Consider the following 26,422-nt stretch of genomic DNA (forward strand, 5'->3'; position numbering starts at 1 on the left):
CGCAGTGCTAAATGGAAGCAACCCCAAACTAACAACGCGAAAAACACGCAAAATAGCCAAGCAAAAAACCAACAAACTGTCCAATTTTAAACCAAAAATATAATAACAATCATGGATTTGGGCAACCGAAAACGGGATGTTGCTGCCCTTACTTAAAACCTTTAAATTCAATCAATATCATGGACTTATAAAAATTTTTGGTTGATTAGTTTTCAATCCGTAAAACCAATTATTCAAAAGCTCGCATGATTCGATTGACAGAAAAAGCCGAGCACGAGACAAAAATTCATATGATTTACTGTAGTTCAACTAAAATTCGGATCCTCGCCAGGACATTTGGCATGTCAACATAATTGCCCCTAACTTTTCGCTTTCGCCATCCAAAGCCTTTCACCAACTACAGCAATTCGGGGTCCGGTGTTTTTCCAGTTTACATGGGCCAAATAATTTGGCTCGGACAAAGTTTGATTATATTTTTGGGGCCAAATAGTTTGTGCCAGGCGTTGTTTTTGGCTGCTTTCTGGCTGCTTTGTTTTGCGTTAGCTGCGTTGATTTATTCAGCACAATTAAATGCCAACGCAGTTGTCTGCGCTTGCTAATTTAATTAGCGGCTTTCATGGGTCTCCATTCTGAGAATACCACCATTCTGTTCATGGCCACCACGTCCGTTTGACAGTCGGATATTTTCGTAAGCAAATAAGCCATTTGGGCGATGTTGCCACATACTAAACGAGTCGATTTCAACATGTCACTCTCTATCGATTCTAAATCCTTTGATACGCATCCTGCACTCAGCAAGACATTAAGTCGTCTTTATACTTATATTATTATTTTTTAACCAGCTATTATTGTGTTGGTTTCATCTGAATATTAGGTTTCATCAAAATGGGTAAACAACTAGCAACAACTCTTGCTCTCGAGTATATGCATTTGCTACAAACGATGCCTTCGATTATGGCGAGTAATTTGAATTTCTGATTATTATTTCACTGTCTTACGAACGACATTATCGATCGCCTTGTCTTGCCTGTGTGTGCCCACTTTCCATTTTCAGCAGTTTAATGAACGAATTTCAATAGGCGGGTTGGGCCTACGGGGAAAATCATATATCCGGGAGATTTTTTAATATTAAGTCTCCACGCACACACACTATGCGTTTGCTTTTGTCACACACACTCGCAGGCTCACCCACACATCCAAAGGATTGCAAGGATGCACGCACCAAACGCCCACATGTGAAGGCCTATCGGAGGTCCTGCAGACTCGACAACCACGTCGGCTCAGCTGCCTGGACTCGTGGGCTGATTAAAACAGATTTATTGCCTTAAATGCAATTTACATAAAAATCAGACAATAAGTTCTGCAGAAAACGTTGGCAAACGGAAGGTTTTCGCTTCACCGGGGGAATATACTCGAGGCTCAGCCGAAAATTACTTCACTATACACATTCAATAAATAATTTCAATTTGAATATTTAATTCTCATATTCGTGGTTACATTGATTAATTAATCCCTCAAAATACTTTCATATGTGCTTTTGCATATATGGTTCAAACGCCACGTATGTAATCAATCAATTGATATATTGTATTATCTAACTATCATTTAATGACAGTTCTATTAATGGACATTACATTACATATGGAATCTGAAGAACCCATCAGGTCGCTGATATATCTAGACCTGCTTTACGGAACCGAAATTATAGATCCAATGATAGGACAAAAATCCCTATGACGTGTTGATAGCAAAGGGTACCTAGCAATATATCCTGTTTCAATCATTTAAGTAAAGTGAATAAATAAACTAAGCGTGCAGCCCCCAAAGTCCCCGCATCATTTGGAGTAGCAACATGATTACAGTTACTCTTAATTATATAAATTAGGTACGTTTCCCTCTTATTTAACGAATTAATTTACTCCCAGCTTTTGTGTCAGCAGATCGCTTGCCGAAATTCGCCTGGCCTGAAGGCAGGTGAATAAGGTGATGGCTCCTGCGGCTGGCCGCATATGTGGGCCAACTTAGTGGCAATAAGTTAAATTAGCATAAACTTAATTAGCATAAGAGTGCTGTGCCAACTGGGAGACTGTAGATAGAGAGACCAGGTGGGTGGTTCAGGTGGATGGTTCAGGTGGGCCTGGGATATGCACCGCCCAGTCCACCTCCCACTTTGCATATATTTCACAGCAAATCCGCAGCGCATTAAAAGAAAATACGTGGCAAAAAAAAAGAGTGCAGGTTGCTACATATAAAATAAAATGCACAGCAAAACAATGAAGGCAGCAGGAGCGAGCATTTTCGAGTCTGGGGATTGTGCCAATGAAGTAACGACCGCACACACAGATACCCATACAATGTTGCCCAGCTCTTAGGTCGGTGGTTTGGATTGCAGAATAGCAGGATGGCAGGATTTCAGTATGGTAGGATGGCAGGATGGCACTGCGCTAAGTGACTGCTGTTATACATTTAGCCGGGGCTGATGGGATTGTGCCGAGCGATACGGAGGAGCAGATATGGCCAGAGATACGTTTACAGTTGGAGTCGAGAGTGCGCCTCCTGGCCACCTCATGTGCTCGCATACGTGTACACTCGCCTCTGAACAAATGTACAAATGTACAAATGTACTCCAGTGGACTACTCTGCTGCCACCTGGCGCCTCCACCTGATCCCCAAAGCGTCCAGGAGCGCGACAAGATAAAAGCTGGCGCACTAAATCTGCTGCTATGTGCGCCACGGGACACAGTGGCCAACCTGCCACGGCAGCTCCCGTTCTCGCACTGCTCCTTTCGAGCGGGCCACGCTGCGTATGAGCAATGCTGTGCGCGTTAAGTATACGTATTTGTTTGTCCTAAAGGATTTGGAAAAGCGGCCCTCATCATGGTCGCCTGCATATGCAAAATAATGCGCTCGAAAATTTTCCACTCGTTGCACTCACTTAGAGCAATGGTATTTTAGGAAAATATGCAAGTGCACTCAGTGCTTTTATGCATTTCATTCTGATTTTCATGAAAAGTTATATTTATTGTGCTCTGTGAGCGAAGCAAGTGCACGGAATTGGGAAAATAAAATATTCTCGAACAAAGTGAAGAAAATATTGATCTATTTAAGCTGTATTAAGATGATTGGTCATACAAATAACTTTGAGAAGATTGTTCGGTTTATTTTAATCTCACATGTGCAAAAGCGAATTATCGAACTTTTATCATCCGTTTTTCGCTGAAGCTGCAATACATTTTGCAGCCCCCTGAAGCTCGATGGCCATCATTAATACAGCCATTATTTCGCATATTTTTTATTTTTTATTTATATATCTCCTTATCGGGGGCAGGCCTGAAAGGGGGCCAAGTTAATTTCAGAGAACACTTTACGTGCTGCAATTTGGAGCGCTTCAGTTGCATTCGGACCCGGGCCAGCAGCACATTTGGTAAGCAATAAATTGACCCGCCAGCCGACGCCATCATCTACTTTAAAAGCATTTGTTGCCACACCGCCTCGCCGCCGCAGCGCCACCACCCAAAACCAGTCGCCGCACCCCCAATCAGCAGCACTTGGAGCCATCCGCCGCCCTTTGACCTCCCAGAATCCCCTCCAGCTGCCAGAGCGCCGCACTCGAAGCGGCGACGACGCTAAAAAGATACCGGAAATGTTACAGGAAACAAAATGACTTAATGGCCGCGATTGCAACGGCATGGAATCGTTTCAGGCATCCTCCGCCTGATCCTGGTCCTTACATTCTCCTCCATGCTCCTTGGTCGATAGCCTGCTGGCATTCATGGAGGCTGCCGAGGTCAGCAGAAAGCATAAAGGACAGGTTATGGCACGGCCATGTGCTGAATGCCTGGATGCCCTGCTTCAGGTCGTCTTGTTTTATAAACATATTTTATTTCAATAAATCAGTGGTATTATTTTTAATAAATATCAAAGTGCTTAACCCTCTTTCAAGTTCCAGCAGAGTACAAGTACTTAGTAAAGTAAGGTATAGAGCTCAACAACTATTATACAACTACTAAGTGGATTCTACTCAATACTAAGTTGGATTCTCCCATCCTAATAAATACTTATTATGTGTTAGACAAATATATTATATTAAGGTCAAGAGATATGTGTAGAGTCATTACTGTGAGCCAGCATTTAAACTTATGCTACTCGGATAAATTGCTTTCCTGATATAAAGCCGAGCTCCCCACTCCACACGTGAAGTCCTTTGAATCGGGGCGATGATGAGCGTGATCCGCCAAAGGCAAGTTACTGCCCATTCGACCCGAGCGACCTCTTTATTTAAACAGGTAATTGCAATTGCGGCATCATTATCATAAGCTAAGCGGCACCGAATGCTATTGAAACGGTTTTGAGGTTTGAATTTCTTTTGAGGTGAAACATATTTCTAATTATATTAATTAAGCAAAGCGAGAATATGGCAAGTATGCAAGCCAATTAGTGGAAAATGCAAAATTAAATGTCTGTGCATTGAGGGGAAGGGTGGAGGGGTGGTTGGAAAAATACCAGGAAAAAATGGCAACCAGAAGACTGTGGGATAGCTACGCCATCCCATTGTCCTTGTCCATGGAGCACTTTGTTGGCCACTCCGGCAATAATTGCGTTGAGACATGTAAGCTTTTGTTTTGCAGTCGGGCGTGTGGCTGTGCGACAAAGTTAATGACAGCATAATTAAACAAAACTAACAGCAGACTAATAAAATGTTCATGGTGCATGTCGCTCAAGGCCTCGCCACATCACCACCCCATCACCTCACCACCCACTGTGCCGACTCCTTTCCATATCTCTGAATGTATATACTTGTATATGTATACACTCACCTGGCGAGCATTTCATGTCGGTGTGTGTCAACGTTTGTCAAGCAACAATTAAAGTCATAATAAAGGCATGCCGAAGACAATTATTATGTGTGCTCCCTGCCACGCCCCCCAAAAAGAACCTCCCAGTTCGGTTAGTAATGCATAAAGTCCGCCACAAAGGGTTCAACCTGAGCGTAAACACTCGCTCCTTTGTCTCGCAGGCATATAAATTTCAAAATTAAAGCAGAGTTTAACCTTTGTCCTTGTGCAAATGCAGGGTGGGATTATAACCAGCTGCGATTGTGTGTGGCCCGCATAAAGAGCCTTTAGTTTTAATGCACGCGAAATTGACTTATTTGATTTATTTTCATAGTTTAAGCCAAGTGGTTTTATTGTAAGCATGCTTTAAGGGGAGTGGATTTTAAAAAGCTATGTTTTATTAAAATTTACATTCGCGCTCTGGTTGCAATTCTCTTTATGAATTTCTGATTGAGTACTGCATTTTGCAGTGATTACAATACTACAAAATTGTGTGGCGTAGTAAATTTGGCTTATATTTTTTGTTCAACATACTAAGAGTACATTATACCATTACTAAGTTATTACTAAGTAATGCAACACGTTTTCGTTGAAGAAATGTGCCGAGAGCTTTCTTTGTAAAGTTATCCAACCAGCATGCACTATTCACTCATTGTGGAAAGCGGCTGATTAAATATTAACTAATTTAATAAAATGCCGCCCTGCTCCAATATTGAACTAGTCAGCGAACGTGTTTGCCCAAGCGCACGTAGCCGAGATATATAAAAGGTGCTCCAGGGTGCGGAATGATTAGGCTATCCGGCAACCGACGATGCATTCGACCAAGTCAGCGGTGTTCCTTCTCGCCTTGGCCATCAGCGCCAGCTGCGTGGTGGCCACACCGAATCTGGGATTCTTGGATGACGTTTTCGAAACCTTAAACAGAACTGGACAAGAAATCATCAGTGGGTTTGTGGATGCCACCAAGAATGGCACGGCCATAGCTGGCGAGTTCCTGGACAGCATAAGGAACTCCTCCATCCAGTACACCCACGAAACGGTGGAGTTTGCCCATAAAATCGCAAATGCTGTTCATATAGCCGCCACCGAGGGAATCATCGACTTCTCCGAGGCTCTGCGGGCTGCCATCGACAGAGTGCACCAGGAGATTGATCGGGTGAGAAACATCCTGCAGCGAAAGACACTTAAGGACGCCCTCGCAACACTGCAAACCATAAATGCCTCCGTAGCTGATCTGGAAATTGCCGTGAATAACCTCAATGATAGGATCGAGGAGAAGAAAGAACAGTATTCCCTCATAATCCAGGAGCAGTGGAGCCAGTGGGGTGACGCCCAATTGAAGCGAGTGGATGAGCAGACCAATGGAGTTGGCAACGAGGAGGCCGAGGAGATCCTTGATGAGCTGGTCTCCCGCTATTCCGGATATCTGCACAGCTGCATTGAGGAGTTGCAAGTGCAGCAGGCCACGTATGAGCAAAATGTCCATGAGGCCGTCGTGAAATACTACAATGCCACCAACAACCTGACCGCCCAGATCGAGCTCTGCGCCCAGTCCAACCTCAACTTCCTGTCCTGCCGCAGGGGCATCGAAAAGGCGATACGCGGACTCGCTTCAGCTCCCGCGGACCTGATCACCCTGAAGCTCCAAGGCATCCGACTGCTGGCCATCGGCCTGAACGCCAGTGGATGTGTGGGCCAGACCCTCGCCCAGCACGAGCTGGAGAAGCCCAACGTGGAGCGCGAGCTGGATGAGATCATCAAGCGGTACCAGGAGCAGCAGGACTCAACCGAAGACGACTCTAGCTCTGATGACGAAACGACCACCGTGAGTGAATAATCCTCGTAGAAATATCCACAAGATCGTATAATATTTAGGCAACGGGTAGAAGCAGCAAAATAAATTACTCTTAGTGCAACTAAATTAAAAATTGTTTTTCTTCATCGTGTTTCTTAATAAACTATGCCAATAATCTCAACAAATTGCATATCTGTTAACAAGACTTGAAATCGGACTCTGCCAGATAAAATTCACAATCCAGATACCGATTAACTTCATAAGTGATGCAACACATTTTCTGCGGTTGCTAACGCTTTCGACTCTCGATAAAATTACGGTGCAATATTGTCACATTAAGTTCTTCAGTTAAGGAACGACAGCTATTGCAATTTAAAGCCATATAGCTTCAGTAGATAAATTATTTAAGTGCATTTGAATATACCTTTAGATGGCAATTAAATAAGGGTGGTCACTAATATAGAAACGGGAAAATGAATCCAACTTGCACTCATAGCACATCCCCTCCTCACAAATGAACTGCGTGAATTCCCCTTAGAAGGACTTCCCCAGCAGTTATAATCGTAAATTGTGTTATACCAAAAGCAACGAAATGTACAAAACGAAAAAGCACATTTTCAACTTCTATAGAAATTAACTTTTGTGCTTTTGTATAGCAATACAGCGTTTATAGAATAAACACTTTGAGCCTTTATGCTTTTAGTTTCTCTAAGTACAAATGGCTTGGTTTGTATGACATATAACAGATTGGCCATAATATTCAAATTATACCTCAGTACAACCAGCATTCACGACTTCCGCAGCTGGTATAAACGTTCTCAAGTAAATTCTCAACTTCTATGAAAATGAACTATTGTGCTTTCCTAGAACAATGTAATTGAAAAAATGCACAACGCGTAGAACAGCGCGCTGCAGCGTTTATAAACACTCTAAACTTTTGTGCTTTAATATTTCTTAGTACAAATGTGGTGCTTTATATCACATATAACGATTCACCATAGTATTCAAATTACTAAAACCTCAGTAACAAAATGCATAACAATAAAGTACATTCTCAATTTCCTTGAAAATTAACTTTTGTGCTTTCCTAGAACAATGTAATTGAAAAAAAGCACAACGCGTAGTACAGCGTTTATAAACACTTTGAACTTTTGTGCTTTTATATTTCTTAGTAAAAATATGTTGCTTTATATTACATATAACAGAATCACCATAGTATTCAAATTATACCACAGTAAAACTAGCATTCAGGACATCCATAGCAGTTATAAACGTAAATTGTTGCCTACCAAAAGAAACAAAATGTATAACAATAATGTACTTTCTCAACTTCTATGAAAATAAACTTTCGTGCTTTTTTATAACAATGTAATTGAAAAAGCACACTACGCGAGTACAGCGTTTATAAACACTCTGAACTATTGTGCTTTGATATTTCTCAGTAAAAATATTTTTCTTTAAGCCACATATAACAGCATCGCCATAATAATCAAACTATACCTTGATACAACTAGCACACAGGACTTCTCAACTTCTATAAAAATTAACTTTTGTGCTTTCCTATAAAAATATAAAAGTAAAAAAACACAACAAGTGGTAAATCTCTTACAAGCGCTTTGTTCTTTTATGCTTTAAGATTTCTTAGTATAAATGTGTTGCTTTATATCACATATAACAGATTCACCATATTCATATTATAGCTCCGTACAACTAGCAATACATAATACATAACTAACATACAGCTGCGTGAATTGCATTTATAGCTTTTACGCCTAGTATAAAAAGGGTACGATTTCCCCTATATGACTTTACGAGGGGCACTAAATTAACCGCTTTAGAATAAATATTTGCCGAAATAAAACGCAAGTTTTCTATCTTAGTTTGCTTACTTGCAATTTTATTGACTTCATGTTTTTGAATAGATCTCTTTAGTATCTGAAAGTGTCCCTTAATACCTATAGACCACTAAATCTGTTTTCCGATTTCTGTTTATTTTTTACTTAATACTTATACTTTTTGTGCGCTAAGCCAAACAAAAAGTTTACGGATTTCGAAGCATTTGAAATTCGATTCAGTTTGTGATAATTCTTAACTTAGCATTCTGAGTTTCTGCCTCATGCACAAGCCAAAAGATAAGGACCAGTAAAGAAGTCCTAAGCTTTTTAGCCCACTAATGTAGAGACTAAGCGCATACCTCGAAGGAGTTTCTCCTTTGCTAATTGGTAATGTTGCTCTAACAGATACATATTCATTTTTTTGCATGCTTTTGCTTCAAGTTCATTTTTGTATACCTTATTGCTTATTCTACAACACGAAACAATGGCTTAGATTACATATGAATTTCGCATTAGGAATTTTCTGAATTTTGTTTAGGAATAATTTTGCATTAGGACTACCAAAATCGGGAAAACATATTTTCCAAATTAAAGAGAACAACCAAACAGTGATTAGTGATTATAATTTCGTAGCTGCTTCTAACTAGCATCGTTTGAGTATTATTTAAGTCTCACATCCCTTGTTTCATCGGGAAATTTTACAATAAATAACTAAAAATATTCCTTAGCACTCAGACATTATTTAAAGGAATTTTAAATAATTTTCGGAACAACCAACTTGATTTTCGCTGATATCATTGGCTTGAGATCATATTGCTACAATCTTATGATATTGCTTTGGTTCGTAGGTGCGTTCCTTTTATTTCTACGGTGAGCAAATGAACATACTTAAATCCCTAGGGTCAGTTAACTTGTTGAGCATTCTGATAATGGCCAAATTAAGTTGATGAACCGCACCGGAACACAACCAACTAAATCCTCAAACTAATTGGCACTCAAATGAACCAAAAGCCCCACTTAAATGTTTCCAGCAATGTCCCTATCTCATTGGTACTCCACCCTGGCCACGGGCACCCCCAAATCATTGATCTCGAAGACAATGAGCTTCCGTTTCTTGCGCACATTGGCCGATGGTATCGACAGCTTGGGTGTCGTCGAAGTCCTGGTCGTGGTCCTTGTGGGTGTGGTGACTGGGATGGATTGCTGCTGCTTCGTTGCCGCTCCTTTCGTTGTTGCCTTCGTCGTTGTTGTGGCTGTGGCTGTGGCCACTCCTTTGATTAAACTCTCATTCGTTGTTGCACCCAATTTTCTCTTTTGCTCCATCAATTTCGGATTATCCTTGTGCTTTTCCTGGGGCTTTTCTTTAGTCTTTTCGTTATTATTTTCCTTGGGTCTCTCCTTGGTCATTTCTATGGGTTTCTCCTGGGAATTCTCCTTGGTCTTGAGCAACGGTGGCAGAGCTGGTAGGTCGCAGCGCTGGCGCAGATGACGATACACTGCATCCACCCGCTGCACCAAGCGATTCACATACTTTGTGGTCGTTCGATCTACAATCGAAGGCGCCTTGATGCAGTCGTTGCCTCCGAACTCGCAGACCTGCACGGAATAATGAAATTATAAAATACATATTTATTTAACATTTAAGGCTATACACTGACCCGATAGTGCTGCAGAATGGCCTCCTTTGGCGGCACGTTGAGGGATCCCTTGCCAGGTGCAAATTCCCAAACGAAGTGGTTGCCTGCCTCAACAACTGCCTCCGGCTTACAGATGTACTTGGATCGTTGCTTCTGAGGGTGCAGTTTATATCGCCTGAGAAAGTTTAGATATCAGTATATATTATTCCTATTCCTTCTCCTTAAACGATTTATTTACCTTCGTGTCTTACGTTGAGTGACTAGATTGGCCCGTACTTTGGCCAGTTGGTCATTGCCACCCTCTATTCCAGAACTTGCCAGGCTGTCATCCGCGAACTGAAGATAGTAGAAAGCGTTCTGAAAGGAATAGGCTCCCGTGTTGCGATTGCGGAAGCGCTGATTCAGGGATCTGAATGAACCATAATAAACCATGCACCAGTTATTTGAGTTCGGAGTTTCCAAGTAAAAGTTCCACTCACCCAATGAGGTCATTTAACGTATCCGAGTAGCGCGGCACAATGAACTCGTCCAGATCCACCAAAGCCAGATACTTGTAGCGATACATGGTGCGGTAGAGGCAGTCGTTGAGGGCCGCAAAGAGACCTTCGGTTCGGATCTCCTTCTGGCTGCGCATGCGCAGATTCCACGGCAGGATGCTGACCGTGGGTCGCTGATAATGCGTCCTGAGAACACGGGGCGTGGCATTGTTGGCTGCCTCCGCTGGCGTCAGTGGCTCCAGATCGTGGGCGGTAAGATTTCCGGGCACCAGACCCTTTCGATAGCTTTCCAGGACGCAGGAGGCGTGGGGTCCCAAGGTGTGGTTGTAGAAGGTGAAGTGGGACACGCCCAGTAGGGCATAGAACTCCAAGTACTCCATCAGATACAGCGCCTGGTCGTAGTTGAAGTGCAAGGGCTTCACGCAGATGGCAATGCGGTCGGGTATGTTATCGCCACTCGGCGGAGGACGACCTACAGGCGATCCTTTTCTGACACTCGAATTTCGCGCCGGGCTCACCGCAAAGTCCGCATCCTGGTCGGTGTTCCGCAGGGTCAGCAAATTGCCCGGCGGAGCACGCAGGCGGGAAACCACACTCACGAAATGTGGAACTGCCAGGGGAGGAGTTCGTACTGGACACAGGATAAAACAGGCGCTGTATTTCAGATTCCAGTTCTCACGGATAATCTAGAATGTTAAATTGGTATTTGTATTATGAAATAACAACTTCTCATACCGAGAGAAATAGAAATAAATCTATATTCGGACTGCATTCTTTTGTATTTCAGTACAAGTCTATCAGTGCTAAAATATCAATTGAATTTCCGTGCGGTCGTGTGGAAAATGCGAAATAAAATTAAGGACTCACCTTGACGCGAGCCATCACAGTGGCCGAGGAATACTTGGCACGTGCCGAGGAGGAGCCCGCATCGGTGCCATTGCCAGAACTCGGTCCGTACCAGAATCGGCACCACACCCGCTCCGGGCCCCGCGTCTTGGTGGCGCCCACCACTCGCACCAGGCGAGCTCCCTCGCGCCGGTCGAAGTAGGCGGAGTAGACAAAGAATTTGAAGCGGGTGCCGTTGACAACCTGCCAGGCGCCGTCGGTGGGCCGTGTGCCAAACGGGAAGTGGGGCAGCGTCTCCTCCACCTTGTCCGGCAGCACCTGGCCCCAGGGTATGAGCGGTACATTCACGCCGAACGGACCTGCTCCACCTCCGCCACCATTGAGAAGCATTCCGGCCAGGCGCTGACCATCGGCGCCTGCGGCTTCTGTGAAATTGGAAAATGCATGAGACACGCGGCGTATACGTAATGTCCCATTGTCGCAGACATCTTCGGTGCCGTCACGCAGCCTTTTGTGCTGGGACTCTTACCTTGAATTTTCAATTTATTGTCGCGCAGCTGTACGAATCCTAATTTATTATCACTCAAAATGCTGGCATCCAGTAGATCGTAATCATCCTGCAATTTATTTAGTAATAAAATGAAATTATATGATATAAAATATATTTTTTTGGAAGCCTTTTACAAATGAATTATTTATACATTGGAAACTAATAAGATAGATTTCTTTGCGGTTTTACGGTGCAGTACACTTACTGTACGTACGTTAATTTCCTAATTTAAAAAATAAACCAAGCAAATTATACAACCAGCCAAATTCATTGGTTAGTTATTCCTTCCTTTCTCTTAAGCCTGCCAAACAGCACATTTTAATGTTCCCACCGCCTCTTCGGGAACCTAACGAACGAGTTGTCCGCTAAGCCGTCTCTGGGCTGTGGGCTCTGGGCTGATTTGCATAGTCCAACTTACCTTAACATTATCATAATCCGGCATCGAGTCGCCCATCCGTCCGCCCAGGCTGGCACCGCCCCCGCCGCCCGCCCTCATCGCCAACATGCCGCTGTGGGTGCGCTCGTCGATCATGAAGACCTGCGTGAAAAGGGGGGCGGAGAAAAGTCCTTTGGTCAATTTGAATTGCAAGTGGCTTTCGCAGTTTTGATTAAAATGGGTGGGCAAATTTACACTTGCAGCTTAAAGATGTTCATAATTTCAAGAGGATTTCTCTGTACCATGCCAATTTTGCACGAGAGTTTCCATTTAGTCGATTCGACTTGAAAAGGTTCTTTTCTTTTCGACGTCATAATACCAACATCATTTGTTTATAATAATTTAGTACGTATTGCATACATATTGCATATGGTGCAATGATAGCTTGCACCTACCTCCGTTAGAATGATTAAGCCAAAGACGGCGAAGAAGGTGATGACGATGAGGAAGCTCATGCCGGATCGTTCCCTGGTGCCCCACTGCTTCTTGCCCCGCTTCATGGTGGGGGTGAGGGATGTCCGTGCTCCGTGGTGGTGATGCTGGTGGTGATGATGCTGCTGCTTCTGTTGATGCGGCTGCAGCTGCTGCTGCTGCAGATGTTGCTGCTGCAAGTGGTGCTGATAGCAGGCGTGCGAGTGAGCCTGCTGTCCGTAGGCGGATTGGTAGTGGCCCAGCAGCTGGGACGTGGAGCTGGTGGAACCGACGGAGCCAACGGAGCCCCCCGGGGATTGCTGCTTGTACTGTGGGGGGCTCCGGCTATTCAGCATGTTGGAGTGCAGGGAGCGGGGGATTAGATTTCGGAATCAGGGCGATACTTTTCCCTATGTTTCGTATACTTTTTGAACACTCATGTGGAGTTTTTCATCTGTATGTTATGGCGTTTGCAACTTATATTATTCAATTTCTTTATGCTGGATGCATTTTAAGGTTTTCGAATTGTTTATTTGCGAACAAGCTAAGCAAAACAAAGTGGAAATAGAGAGCGGCTCTTTTCAGAGAGCGGAAAGGAAAAGCCGAGAGCAAACGGAGATTGCGCTCTCAGGACACTTTTCCTTGCTGGCCAATTGGAAAGGAAAAATCAATAAAATCTGTGCAAAGATTGGCTTGAATTATTTTTTAAAAAGCAGCTGGAGTCCTTAAAAATGCCAATTATACATCCATATCATACTTTTTCCAGGCGACTTTTGGATTCAGACGATTCTTTTATATTAGTTTCACATAGTGAGTGAAGTTTTAGCAATCACTTGGTTATCACCTTTTCAATGAAAATTTGATTGGCAAGTAACTTTGATTCTTTACCACTTAACGTTACACGCTCTGATAGTAACAATTTGAATTCTTGGTAGACACCGATTTTTGTGGTTTATTTATTATTTTTTGGCATTTAACTTAGCATTTTACTCGCGTCGACAACAGCAGGAAAACAATGCGGCACAGCTGAGAAGCTCAAGGCGAAGGACATGCGCACAGGACATGGGACGCCAACAGATGATACCGAACATTGCCAGATATTCACAAAACTTGCTATCATAATATTTATAATTTATTTTTTACACTAGAATTTATGCATGTACATTTAACAACACCCAGAGAACATGGAATTTTAAAGACATTTACAAACTATGTATTTTAATACTTTCGCTTTTTAGGGCGCTAATTCTAAAATCATTTTTTTTAATTTATAGACTAAATCTATTTTACTAAAGATTGTTTAGCGGTACTCGAATACTTTTTATGTCTAAATTTGATTTAAGAAACTTAGAGAACATACCTCAAAATGTAAGGAAATTTAATTCATTAATGGTCTTCTAAATTTGTAATAAATAATGATAAATGATGATATATAAGTGTAGGACACATTTTATAATTTTGCCTCAAGTGAATCAAAATCAAGAATAAAACCAAAAACACCTATATTAGGACAAAGATTCCGCAATTCAAAGGATTCCGTTTCCGGGGAAACTTTTCGACCAAGAATGGCTTTTGGACCCCTCCACATGTCGATTATTTCCGGCCCGGTCTGGACAAAAGAAATTAGCGGAAACAATAAAATTTGGCAAACTTCTGAAAACCAATAAATTCCAAGTGTTTGGAAATCAATTGGAACAAATTGCAACAGGCAGAAGCTACGAGAAGGAAAGAATGGCGAGTGGGAGTGAAATGTGTGCTGGGCCAAATGCATATCTACATATTGACTCTCATTCATGGCATTCCACTTTTCACTTTATATTTTTGCGAGGGAATTGCTGAGTTCGCAGGACGAATAACCAAAGAAAAAGGTGCTCAAGTGGCTGGGGCAAACAGTTTTGTTTGCTAAACTTTTGTCATTGAGTGCGTCCAACAATAGCAAAGCAATCGACAATACTGGCTGGGAAACTGAATTCGGGCTCAAAGCTTACCTTAAGTTTTCGGGGAGAACAAGCCAAATACTGTGGCAGAAAAATAAACATAAATTGAAGCCAAGTTAATTCTGAACAAACATGCAAAACATTACCAAGATAGACAGGCTAGACAAACTGTTTATGGTGAAATTCAAATTCTAATGGTGCAAGTAAGCAAATACGAGAGGAGGTAAGGAAAAGCATTCTATAATTAATTTCTTAATTAAATATCAGGAGAGGCATTGTTGGTCAGTTATTATGATGATTTACATATAATTGCGTAAATTGCCAAATAACAACAGTAAACAAATAGATTGGAAAGTAAAGCTGCAAGTAACTGGCAATAAATACACACAATACAAGCCCAAGAAATCCTCAACCATTGCAGCCACTCGAGAAGATCCAAACTTACAGTGCTGCACCTCAAGTGAGATTAAATAAAACTGCAGGGAAAATTGAAATGAAAATTTGGCAAGGCAAACACAAATTCGAGACAAGTTATAGCAGCATCTATGAGATACTCGCACCCCCCTGCCCGCCCTCCTCGGTTGCCAAAAAATATTTCATTTATACAGAAAGAGCTCGCTCGCCTGCATATATTTGCTGGCAAGTGGGAACTTTCACGTCGAAACGGCGCTGTGGCAGCTTAAGTTACTACACAGCCCTCTCAGACTCCTACTCCCAATCCCAATCCCACACAGACTCAGACTTCCACTCCCAATCTCACCGATATTGGCCAGGCGTAAGCAACTTAACTTTGATGAGTTTGCAAAGAGTTCCTAGGCAGGGGGAAAGGCAATAAGGTGTAGCGGACTTAACTTATCCACCTACTTGTGCGGTCGGGTGTGCTCAAAATGATGATTAAAATAACGAAAAGATGACTGTTCTGGGGCAGTTGAAGATATTAGCATGGAACTAATAAGGGCATAGGAGCATACTGCATTTGTACACATCTCAACAGTTCAACTATTATGTATAAGTAGCAGTTTGCCCATTTATTCTTGACGCTCTTTACTAATATTTTCAAGCTATTCGTATAAGTACGAGTATTACAAGCACTATATATTCTTTAAAATACACTAACCAAATTGCATTAGATTCTTTATTCAACCAAACCAACTTGGGGATGCACCAGCTGATATCCGCGAAGAAAGAGGACTAGCATGCTTCCAGGCATTTTATTAATTTCACTTCATTTGATGCTCTCGTTATCCTGGGCAGAGGATGAGGACAATGAAGTCTGGAAATGGCTGGCAGCACTGCGGGCGCACAACCGCCGGATGCGCGGGTTGTTTGGTAATTTCCTTAAAGGAAGTGCATGCAGTTGCAGGACCATAATAGGTTCCTCCCCGAGAACCATCCTTATCCTAGCCGCCGGCTGGAGCTGTCCGAAGTCTGTGTGCTGGCCAGTGTGTGTGGGATTGTCAGCCTTATTCCTGCCGGCGATCTGGGCGTGGAAAAAGATGTGTGGCCAAGAATTTGCTACTCACATTTCCGCAGCAATAAATGACCAGTCAGTGGCCGAGCTTTGAACGCTTTCCAGGGCCGTTTTTCAATTGATTAGGCACTTTCGTGGTTGACACCAAGCCACAAAATCTAGCAAAGATGACCACTATAATCGATGGCTTTGAAAATGTAAAACAAATCTAGAAGTTCACCTCTTTCAATAGTTTGCAGCTACAACTTTGCTAGCACTCTGGAAAAGTTTTACTTGATGAATGTGAACATAAGCTACTTGAAACAGGCTTGGTATACCTTGAAAGTTTTATGAAACAAATCTTTAAAATTAAACTTTTATATGCAATAACCATAAATCAATGTATTAATCATATATTTACTTAGAATTTATGGCTTATTCCTTGGAATAGTTCCATTTCTGTCAATAAATATCTATTTAATAGCACTACTCAGAATGAATAAAAGTAATCGCTTAGATATGAAGATATGAAGACAGCAATTTAAGTAAAGTGTGAAGCTATTGCAGTTTAGCACCACCTATTAAACGTTGAAGTTTTGGAATAAGTACATATTATGGCACTTGTGGCGATTGTGGAATGCAGGGAGTGCAGTGGCACCCCGAAGGATATTAGGTCCAGGATGAATCGGAAGCACAATTAGGCTGAGTGCCAGGGACGTGGGCCGTGGGCCGTGGGAAATGCCTCAAATATTCGCCCTAAATTAGAGCTCAAGCAGGAAGGGAAAACCATCAAATGCAGAGACCACAAGTCTGAGACGATTCCGACATAAATTCAATAGAACGATGGCAATAAGTGCATTAGCAGCATATTTCACAGATTGGCAGACACGTCGCTAGATGTGGTTCCGTGGCCAGTCGAGGAGCATTCAGGAATCGAGGAGCCAGCCAAGCACACCAGACCAGACCAGACCAAACCAGTCCAGACCATGCCAGGCCAGAGCAGAGCAGAACAGAACAGACCAAAAGCAGCCAGACGATGGCCAAGACCAAGCAGTAAGCCACAAATTGCATGAGATCATAAATATTTCAAGCATAAAGTACAAAATATGCAAAAGTTTCCTATTTTTCTTTAACGTTCTGTTCGCTTTGGCCATTGCCATTCCCATTGCCAATGCCACTGCATTCGGGTGCAGTGCAGCCAATTCATCCTTTTTAGCCGGACAAAGTTCACACATTCGGCCATCAACCAATTACATTTTCTAGCTAGGTTACCATTAAGATGGGTAATTTATTAATTGTCACCTTCTTTATTGGATAACAAGCATAATGAAACAGGTAAATATTTTCATTTAGATCAAATATATGCTGGAAAGTTATCGATACCAATATTATAATATTATCCAAAGACAGACAATGTTCCTTGAAATATGCTATATCAAAAGATTATAATCCCATTTTGTATATTTATAAGAAAATGTATTTTTACACATATAAAGGCGCCTTTTTGTCCATTTTTAAATAGCTGCTGGCTGCACCAACTGCGGCTGGTTGTGGACCATTGCACTTGGCCAGATACGAAGGACGTCAAACGGAGTAAGAAAAATATATTGCTAAATTCTCGCACAGGAAACGGCAGCAGTAGCAGCAGCAGCAACAGCCAGCGGGTGGACAGGACCTCTCCGTGGTCCCTGTTCCGTAGTTCGCCATCCTTCGTCCTTCGTCCACCGTCCACCGTCCGAGTGCAGGTCCAGTGTCCGCTGTCCGTTGTCCGGCACGTGCACTACGCCAAAATGGCCAACGGAAGTTCAAAAGAGCAAAGAGCATGTAACGATATTTCGGCTCCCTTTTCAGCCATTCCGCATGGCCCTGCGATTGCGGGCAACAAATTTGCAATAAGCAATTTTTCAATTTTCAATTTAGGCACCAGGGCGGGTGGACAAGGATATGCAAAGCGGCGGCCACATATCGCCCAGCCATAACTCAACGCGACTTGCCAAAATCGGATTCGGCCCAAAGGACAAATGAGAGTCCTGCGAGTGACCCAAACCGCCAGTCTGGCGTAAAGCGCTATTAATTAACAGCGCTTCTGTTTTAGCGATGAACTAAGCTTCCATCGAAAAGAAAGCCTTACTTAGGAATCCGCCGAGAAGGATATTCTAATACTTAATTTGGTTATTTTCCGCCATTGGTGACAAATCAGCAGAACAGCCAAACCAAGCCACATGATGCACTTCTTCGCAAATTTAAGAACTTTTCAGAACGAAGACGAAGTTCCTGTAGTTTGCAGCTCACTTTGTGCAAGACTTTTCCCTAGAGATTACATTGGCATTGACTGCGTGGAGCGAGAAACCCATCCGCAGGCAAAGAAGTTGGGTGCCCATGGAGGCCACTCGAAGAAGGAAACCCGAGTGAAGTGACAAGCCCCTTGCCGATGGCATTTATGGAGCAGTAAGAGGATTTTATATTGCATATCAGAGAAAAAACAATCTGGTCAGGAAAACCGCTCAAGTTCCAGCGAAAATAAATATTATTTCCATAAGTAAAATAAAGAAATTATTTAAAATAAATTAAAGAAATAGGAAAATTTCCAGATACGTTTGTTAACTTCTTATTTCTTATTTGTTATATTCTTCCTTATCTGTTTCTGCTGTCTGACTTTGAAAGATTTTCCTATTCATGTCTTGAAAAATGTATTTTTATTTATCACAAGAAATTAGCATTTTCCCTAATGAATTGCATATGCAGTATTGATTTCTCAGGAATCCGATTACACCATGTAGTGGCGAATGTCAAGATTGCGTTCCCGTAGCTTCAGATCGATCCACTGCCGGTACAACTTGACGTTCGTGTAAATTCCCAGAAGTTGCGGGCCATCGCAGCGAGCTGTCCGGGCCAAGAGACCGGCCAGGAGGAAGCGATCGTTGTGGCCGGAGAGAGGACACATCAGCGGCACTGCGGTCATGTCCACATCACCGCAGACGAAGTCGCCCTTGTCGCCACCGGCACACAGCAGGCTGTCATTGTGGGCGTGGCGTCGCCCCAAAAGGGAAAGTCGCAACTTGGTCCTGCATTGGTTGGGTGGCAGGACGTAGAGGGTCCATCGCTTGGGCAGGATTGCGGATCCCCCAAAATCGCCTCTCTGCCAACCGGACACATAGCACTGGCTATAATTGTACATCATTCGCGGAGGCGGCAGGCAGATGGGCTGTACATTAGGAGCCAGTTGGAAAGGTTTCTCCTTGTCCACCAGAAGGATCGCTATGTTGTGGGCGAGTGGCATTTGCGTGTAGTTGGGATGCACTAATAACTCAACCACCGATCTTTCCTGGTGCGGCTGGGGCTCCAGCTCCACGGCGGCATCCCATTCCCCGGCCAACACACGAACCTTCGTCGCGTCCGCATTCTGGACACAGTGCGCCGTGGTGATCACCGCCACCGGGGTGATAAGTGCTCCACTGCAGAGATAGGCATCCTCCCCGTAGACCGCCACCAACCAGGGAAACTCCCCGAACTTGGCCTCCTGCTGCTTATATCCCAGCGGTCGAAGGTAGTACCAGAGATCATGCCGCCCTCCACACGGGCAGCTCATCACCTCCTCAGGAACTTCCGGTGCCGGGAGCTGTTGGTATATAAGTATAAAAGTTTGACTATTAAACCCTTTTAATTCCATTAAATTCTTGCTATCAAAAGCTTGGCTGCTAGGAACTCAACAACAAAATGTTCAATGTTTTACTCGTAACAGGGGCAAAATATTTCATAAAAATTGAAATTTTCCACAAGCATAAAAAATTCTTTATTTTTTTGGCATCTGGTAGAGGAGAAAACACTCGAAACTTTTTTCGATAAATCGCTTTATTTTTTTGAATGGTTTTAAACCGTTTATCATTAAGTGTGGACGCAATTCAGAAAGCCAAACAGTTTATAATCTAAAAGGAATTAATGTTAAGTGCGTCGAATTAAGGATTGTTTTTTTGATTTTAATCCAATGCTATTTAAAGAATTTTTTGTAGTCAAGTGTTTTGGCACTGGCTTTCACAAAACCAAATGGAATATCTTAACCTTTTCGCTTTCTACTCACTGTGTCGTGAATATTGCAGCACTTCTCCATATAGTGGCAGTTCTCGTCCAAAGTCGTTCTACTGCGATCCTGATAGAATTTTCCGTCCACCAGTAAGCCCTCGTTGCACTGCTCGTATGGAACGCAGTGCTTTTCCGGTCCGCAGCCCTTGAATGCCGGTACCGAGGGCACTAGGGAGCCCAGAAGACATATCACCATAATCCGGTAGAAGCACATATCCGCGGATTCCGGTTCCGTCCCTGAACAGCTGCCTTTGCCTTGCACTTGAACTGCGCAACTGGGCGACCGATGGCTTTTATAGCCTCGCCAAAGTTCAAGTCGTACACCCCGATTTGATTGGGCAAAAAATAGATTGCGGTCCATTAAAGCGCTAAAAATAGTCCACATTGCGCTGCGAAAAAGGGGCTGGACCTGGGCAATTTAATAATGGGCTTAGGCTGCAATGCACTTAGAAAATATTTCTCCAGAATTCGTATTAAAAATTGTAAGAGCTCCGAAGTTCCGAATAATTACATACATTTATTGTGCAATAAAATACTTACCCGGTAGTGCAGGCTCTCCTTGGAGATACTTTGTAAAGTTGCCCATGGAAAGGGTATACATTCTATGCCCAATTACACAGATGTATCTAGCACTTTCCTTAGTCTGCCGCCACTTACACGTATCCATATCTATTACCGGGCTTTGCATTCGAATGCGACTGAAAGTGGGGGAGGATGCGGATCAGCTGTGCACTAGTTCACGGATTGCGTCATATCTTAATGTACAATCGTCGCCTAAGTGCACTTAAATTGAATAAAATTTCGACAAAGTTTAATACACCAGACATGCACATGCACACAACACTCAGAGGAAAATGAGGTGGCGACAAGATGGCTCGGGTTTTTCCGGGGAGAAGTCTGCAGTTTGCCTGCCATTCGATAGACAACACACAGCTTTCAGCATCTGGACAACTGTATATACATTCATTCATATATTTATATACATATGTATGTACATATATATTTGATGCACCGTCTTGTTTGGCTGAGATTTACGCAACTAAAGCAGATTGTCAACAGGAATGGTGAGGGATGAGATGGAACCGAGGACCCTGAGGTGGGCGAACAAGGATGCCAGGAGGAGAGTACATGCGTCAAATGTGTAGAAAGTTAACGTGTCCTGTGCCTGCTGGTCCTGTGCGAAACTTAATTTGTTCCATCGTGTTGCAACACTTCTGAACAGATGTTATCCTCGAGGAAATGAATCCTGTTATTGTTGCTGGCCGTCCACTTAAAACAGATTTATGAACATGTCACACCCTCTTCATTCGCCATCGATTCCCCCTGCGGTGGCAAATATTCAATTATTATGAAAATTTATTATTCAACCAATTGTGCTGTGCGGATCGGAAGTTCATTTTGCATGAATGGGATCAAAACTGTTTGTAAATTGTGCTGTGCATCCGTATGAATGTCTTTTAATACACCAATAATATGCCAACCGCAAAATGCCATCATCAAATATGATTCCTATTCAATTTGCAATCACAATTTAAATAGATAAAATATAACCAATTGCATTACCATTTTAATATATAACATTAATCGAATCCTTTTGGTGTGAACTAAATGCCAATCATAAACAAAAATGCAGAATTTAATGAAAATACTGTCTATATGAATGCCGTAAAAAAATCGGTGTTGTATTAAATATACGTCATTTAATATATGGCATGTTAAATTGTTAAATTAATTTTACTACTGGTCCTTAAAGCATTAATAAGTGCAACTAAAATAACACTCAGCTTAACATTTGAGCAATATTTCCGCAACTTTTCGAACTCATTCTCAGTCTCACTCAGGCAGTTAACAGTACACAGTTATTTGGCTCAACTGAGTATTTTTGTTGAGTGACTGAATTCAACTCTCTTAGTTGCATATTTCTCCCTTAAATGCAGTCTATTAAGCTCAACTACCATTGGAGTGAATATTTACAGAATGTTAAATGCAATCTCAAGACTCAAGCGCAGTTGTGAGTGAGTCAAACAGGTAGCTTTGAGTGGAACCGACTAAGCTCATTTGTGCAATGAGCTGGATTTTACTGAGTGGGTAGGTGTCCAAAAATTCTTTTCTGCAGTCGCTTTGTAGGGAACTAAAGATAGTCCATTCAAAATACATATAATATTATATAGATGATGCCTGAGGTGATACAACAACTTTTTTTGTGCAAATTTTAATTTATCAAATTTTTCAAGAATCTCGTAAGTCACATCGCCGCTGACATCGTTGATTGTGTAAGTGGTGCTGGACACATTTTTACTGTGAAATCAACAAAGCAAACATATTCTTACTCAGAAGGTTTTTTTGTCGTCAATAAACTACATTTTTTTCCAAATTCGAAAATAAACCCTGGTCAACCAAGCTCCGAAAAACAAAGTTCAGGTCAAAAAGTGTCTAAAAATGTTTTTTGTTATTTAATACTTAAGTCTATATAGGACCATTTTTTATGCTCTTTAAAAATTAATGCTAGATGATTAAAATCGGTTCAGTACTTTTTTTGTTATTACTTACACAACTGTAAAAAACATGGTTTCCAAAAGATTTCGTTAAAAGTTAACGGTTATGGAAACCTGGCTCGGCGTCAGTAAAAATATCAAAACATTTTTCAAAAGTGTCGGTGTGGCACCCCGCACCCTAGACCAGGGACCACGCATCAGGGACCCTAGACCCGAGACCTAAGACCCCGCATATGACTCCTTCACAGTCAATGTGGGCAACTGAAATGTAAATGATAATTCGCAAGGTTTGATGGTGGGTCATCGGCCTTGACCACCAGTGATAAGTTGGGCACTCCCCGATGGACATCGCCCTAGGAAAAATTGTTTATGTCTCTGAAAGCTGCATGCTTAATCTAGCTTTTATAGTTCCTGAGATCTCATACGGACGGACAGACGGACATGGCCAGCTCGACCCGGCTATTGATCCTGATCAAGAATACAAAAACATATATACTTTATATGGTCGGCAACGCTTTCTTCTGCGTGTTACACACTTTTCAACGAGTCTAGAACTCTACGAGTAACGAGTATAAAAATAAATATTTTTAAGTGTCTAAAGTTAGTTCCCACTTAATTTGACTGTTAGTAAATAATGACATTTAAGCTTTGTGATTCGTATTTAATTTTACATATACTACGTTTGCTTTTATTTCAATATCAACTCAGATCAGAGGATAGCTTGAACATAAAATGGCCTACAAGCAATAGTAATAGTAATTGTAACTACTAAAACATTAGGGGATTACATTTAGTACATGTCTTATGCGGATCTTATTTAAGTAGAAATTAGTAAACCTTACATTGTTTAGTCAAAGCATCGCACAATGCTACAAAAATGTCAACTATTTCGGAAAATTGAAATATTTAAGCATGGTAACAGTGCACTCCAAAGTAAACAAAGGGGCTCTAACATTTTAAAAGAGCAAAATATTGCATGAAAGCGTTCGTGTATGTATAGACGCGTTAAAAAACCAGCATAAGACATGCCTATCGTGGATGTGCTATCTTAATCTCCAAAGCCATGTCAGGAAGTAGGATGTGAAGTATGTGAAGCGCTCCCATCTTCGTCGTCCACCAGAGCACCAAGTCCAAGTTAATCTTCCTCATCCTGTCCCGATCCCAGTCGCAGCCACTAGACGCATCGTCACAGAGTGTCGTTAAACAGGCGCTTGGCCTTGAAGTTCGGATGAATCGGTCCCGGTAACACGTGTGGCTTAAGGGCACTCTTGCCGGGTAAACGTTCGGCGTCGTAGGGCACCTGCGGAGACAGCTTCAGCTGTCGGTAGTAATCGCTCTTGGGGTAGACGCAGTTGCTCTTGGTCACGATCCGCACACGCTTGGCACTGCCCGTTTGCGGAGTGGCAAACTGTATACGCGCAGGCTGCTTGGGTGTGGACTTCTGCAGCTTACTGTTGGCCTGCTTCAGTTGCAGTTTTCGAGAGGGAACAAAGATGTCCTGCTCACCGGCCTCTAAAGGGGCATCCCAGCCGTTGGCTGACTGCGGGGTAGTGGCATCATCATCATTACCGGCAGCTTTCGTTTTGGGTGTCGGCTTGGCCTTGGACGGCCCCTCTTCCTTGGTTGTGGGCGTGGGCTGCTCCACTGTCTTCAGCTTGGACTGCTCCTCCTTGGGCTTAGGGTGGTCAACTTTCTTGGTCTTCGCAGGCTCTTCCTTCTGTGCCTTGGAAGTCGTTTGCTCCTCTTTATTGGGCTTAGAGTGTTCCTTCTTGGGCTTAAGCTGGCTTTTCTTCTTCACCTTCGTCTGGTCATCTTTTTTCGGCTCGAGCGATTCTTCCTTTTTAGCTTTCTTCGACTTGGGCTTGGCCGCCGATGTATCGGTCTCTTTGACCTCTTCTACCACCCAGGCGTCGTTTATGCTGGAACGCACCTTTGCATTGTGATTCACCTTCTTCTGCAACTCAGGAGGCAGAGCCTTGCTAATAACCTCATCGTAGTTGTGCTCGTCCACCTCCTCAAAGTTTATGGACTGCAGTAGGCGTTTGCGCTTGGACTTGTTGAGCTTCTTTAGTTTTCTTCCAGTTCCAAAGACCTCGTCCTCCATCTTATCTAAGGCAGTCACTTTTTGCTCCACCATTTCCGACAGAGTTTGTCCCTCTACTTTTGGCATTGTCCTCACGCCCAGTGGGAACTCCCCTCCCTTGTAAGTCTCAAAGATCTGGATAATTTTGCGCAGTCCCTTGCGTCTCTTGCTGTTAAAATCGTTGGTGCGTAGCTGCGTCTGCAGTTCATCCAGAACGCAATCAGCGTTAAGCGGCAGCTCCGGCATGTGAACATCCACGTTACCCGCTCGCGGATCCAAGGATGTGGCCCGCGGCTGCTCCTCCTCAGCGTTGCCCTCGTCATCCTCCTCGTCAAATCCAGAATCTAGTTTCTCGATGTCATCAATAGAGGCGGTGGGGAAGCCCATCAGCTTCCAGGCATTGTACTTTTCGCTGTACTCTCGTCCCAAGTCGCTCTGGTACAGCAGATGATAGAGCACCCTTGTGCGGCACTGTGCCACCAGCTTGGCATCGCGTTGTGTAGCAATGTAGGTGACAAACGGACGCAAAAACAGATTGACCTGAGCAGCGGTGATCTCACCATCGGCCGCCTTGGCCAGCTCCTCAAAGAAAACATCTAGGTAGTGCATGGTCATGCCACGACTTTTGGGTTGCTCTGACAGCACGGAAAGTTGCATGCTGCTATTGAAGGCGTCGATCAGGTCCGACTCCCAGTTGTTCTGTTTGAGCAGTCTCAGTAGATATCGCACCATGCGGCGGGTGAGCATCAAAAACTTGTCCATTCGCCACTGGTCTATGCCAAAGTACTCCTGGCACATTGTGCGCATAAACGCACTAAAGTAGGCCAGACTGCAGGCCGTATTGCCGCCGAAGCTGTCCACCATTTGGGCCAACTGCTCGGCCAGCTCCTCCTGTACCAGCGGCTTGTCTGACATCCACATAGTGTAGTACAATCCCTTCCAGATGCGCATGAAGTCGTCCTCGTTGAAGGGGAAGGAGCTACCGGCCCGCGCCTTGAACCACTTGCGCAGAATGCGGATCTGGCGATTCCGCTCCACCACATCGTTGCAGGCAAGGGCACGAATGATTTTCACCTCCTGGGCAACCACCATCAACTCCTTGGCCACCTTCGGCTGCGTTGCCTCCTCCTCCTCTTCGACCTGGATTTCGGCCGCCTCGGCGTTGCGCTTAACTGGCTTCTTGCGCGTCACCATGGTCCGGCTAATTCAACTTTTAGTTGCGAAAAATAAGTGAGCTGTGTATATTGAATACAGTACGGCACGACCGCACGTGTTGCCGTTTGGTGCTGCCAGAAATTGAAACGACGTTTTCCCCAAATTTCGTCAAACAGCCCTGAATTGCCACACTGTGCTGAAAATGTCAACAGAAAATCAAGCTATTTGTAAGGAACTTATTTTCAAAACCTACGTGACTTTAATTCTCTAAATAGCTAATAAGAGTTAAGAAAATTTAAATTGTAAGTTTTGATTATTAATAAAATGTTATTAGTGTTTAGTTTTTAGCTTTTTATTTTATAGCTACCAGCACTGACTTC

The 26,422-nt window shown here is 43.1% G+C and overlaps 4 protein-coding genes across 4 annotated transcripts; 1 reads left to right on the forward strand and 3 right to left on the reverse strand.

The window, feature by feature from the left end:
- Positions 1-5,621: 5,621 nt before the first annotated feature.
- On the forward strand, positions 5,622-6,756 carry LOC122622512. Its single transcript, XM_043800997.1, has one exon. The coding sequence runs from the start codon at positions 5,647-5,649 to the stop codon at positions 6,670-6,672; it is 1,026 nt and encodes a 341-aa protein (XP_043656932.1). The 5' UTR covers positions 5,622-5,646; the 3' UTR covers positions 6,673-6,756.
- Positions 6,757-8,579: 1,823 nt separating this feature from the next.
- LOC122625884 lies at positions 8,580-13,198 on the reverse strand. Its single transcript, XM_043805932.1, has 8 exons — positions 12,827-13,198; positions 12,414-12,533; positions 11,975-12,062; positions 11,467-11,870; positions 10,582-11,285; positions 10,341-10,511; positions 10,124-10,277; positions 8,580-10,061 (listed from the first exon to the last, which is right to left on the reverse strand). The coding sequence occupies exons 1-8, from the start codon at positions 13,196-13,198 to the stop codon at positions 9,510-9,512; spliced, it is 2,565 nt and encodes an 854-aa protein (XP_043661867.1). The 3' UTR covers positions 8,580-9,509.
- A 5,666-nt stretch (positions 13,199-18,864) lies between these two features.
- Positions 18,865-20,559, reverse strand: LOC122626007 (phenoloxidase-activating factor 2). Its single transcript, XM_043806103.1, has 2 exons — positions 20,308-20,559; positions 18,865-19,848 (listed from the first exon to the last, which is right to left on the reverse strand). Exons 1-2 carry the CDS (start codon positions 20,521-20,523, stop codon positions 18,997-18,999), a joined length of 1,068 nt encoding a protein of 355 aa, XP_043662038.1. The 5' UTR covers positions 20,524-20,559; the 3' UTR covers positions 18,865-18,996.
- A 2,899-nt stretch (positions 20,560-23,458) lies between these two features.
- LOC122611569 (ribosomal RNA processing protein 1 homolog) lies at positions 23,459-26,210 on the reverse strand. The gene has a single exon (XM_043784749.1). It carries the CDS (start codon positions 26,079-26,081, stop codon positions 23,991-23,993), a length of 2,091 nt encoding a protein of 696 aa, XP_043640684.1. The 5' UTR covers positions 26,082-26,210; the 3' UTR covers positions 23,459-23,990.
- Positions 26,211-26,422: the final 212 nt, after the last annotated feature.

This window comes from Drosophila teissieri, chromosome 2L, assembly GCF_016746235.2.
Source record: "Drosophila teissieri strain GT53w chromosome 2L, Prin_Dtei_1.1, whole genome shotgun sequence".
Lineage (NCBI taxonomy): Eukaryota > Metazoa > Arthropoda > Insecta > Diptera > Drosophilidae > Drosophila > Drosophila teissieri.

Excerpts from the sequence above, each read along its gene's own strand:
- LOC122622512 (XM_043800997.1), top strand. The coding sequence starts at position 5,647 with ATGCATTCGACCAAGTCAGCGGTGTTCCTTCTCGCCTTGGCCATCAGC.
- LOC122625884 (XM_043805932.1), bottom strand. The coding sequence starts at position 13,198 with ATGCTGAATAGCCGGAGCCCCCCACAGTACAAGCAGCAATCCCCGGGG. Across the intron at positions 12,534-12,826 it reads GCTTAATCATTCTAACGGAG|GTCTTCATGATCGACGAGCG; the intron begins GTAGGTGCAAGC and ends CTTTTCACGCAG. Across the intron at positions 11,871-11,974 it reads CAATAAATTGAAAATTCAAG|AAGCCGCAGGCGCCGATGGT; the intron begins GTAAGAGTCCCA and ends CCAATTTCACAG.
- LOC122626007 (XM_043806103.1), bottom strand. The coding sequence starts at position 20,523 with ATGTGCTTCTACCGGATTATGGTGATATGTCTTCTGGGCTCCCTAGTG. Across the intron at positions 19,849-20,307 it reads GCTGCAATATTCACGACACA|CTCCCGGCACCGGAAGTTCC; the intron begins GTGAGTAGAAAG and ends ATATACCAACAG.
- LOC122611569 (XM_043784749.1), bottom strand. The coding sequence starts at position 26,081 with ATGGTGACGCGCAAGAAGCCAGTTAAGCGCAACGCCGAGGCGGCCGAA.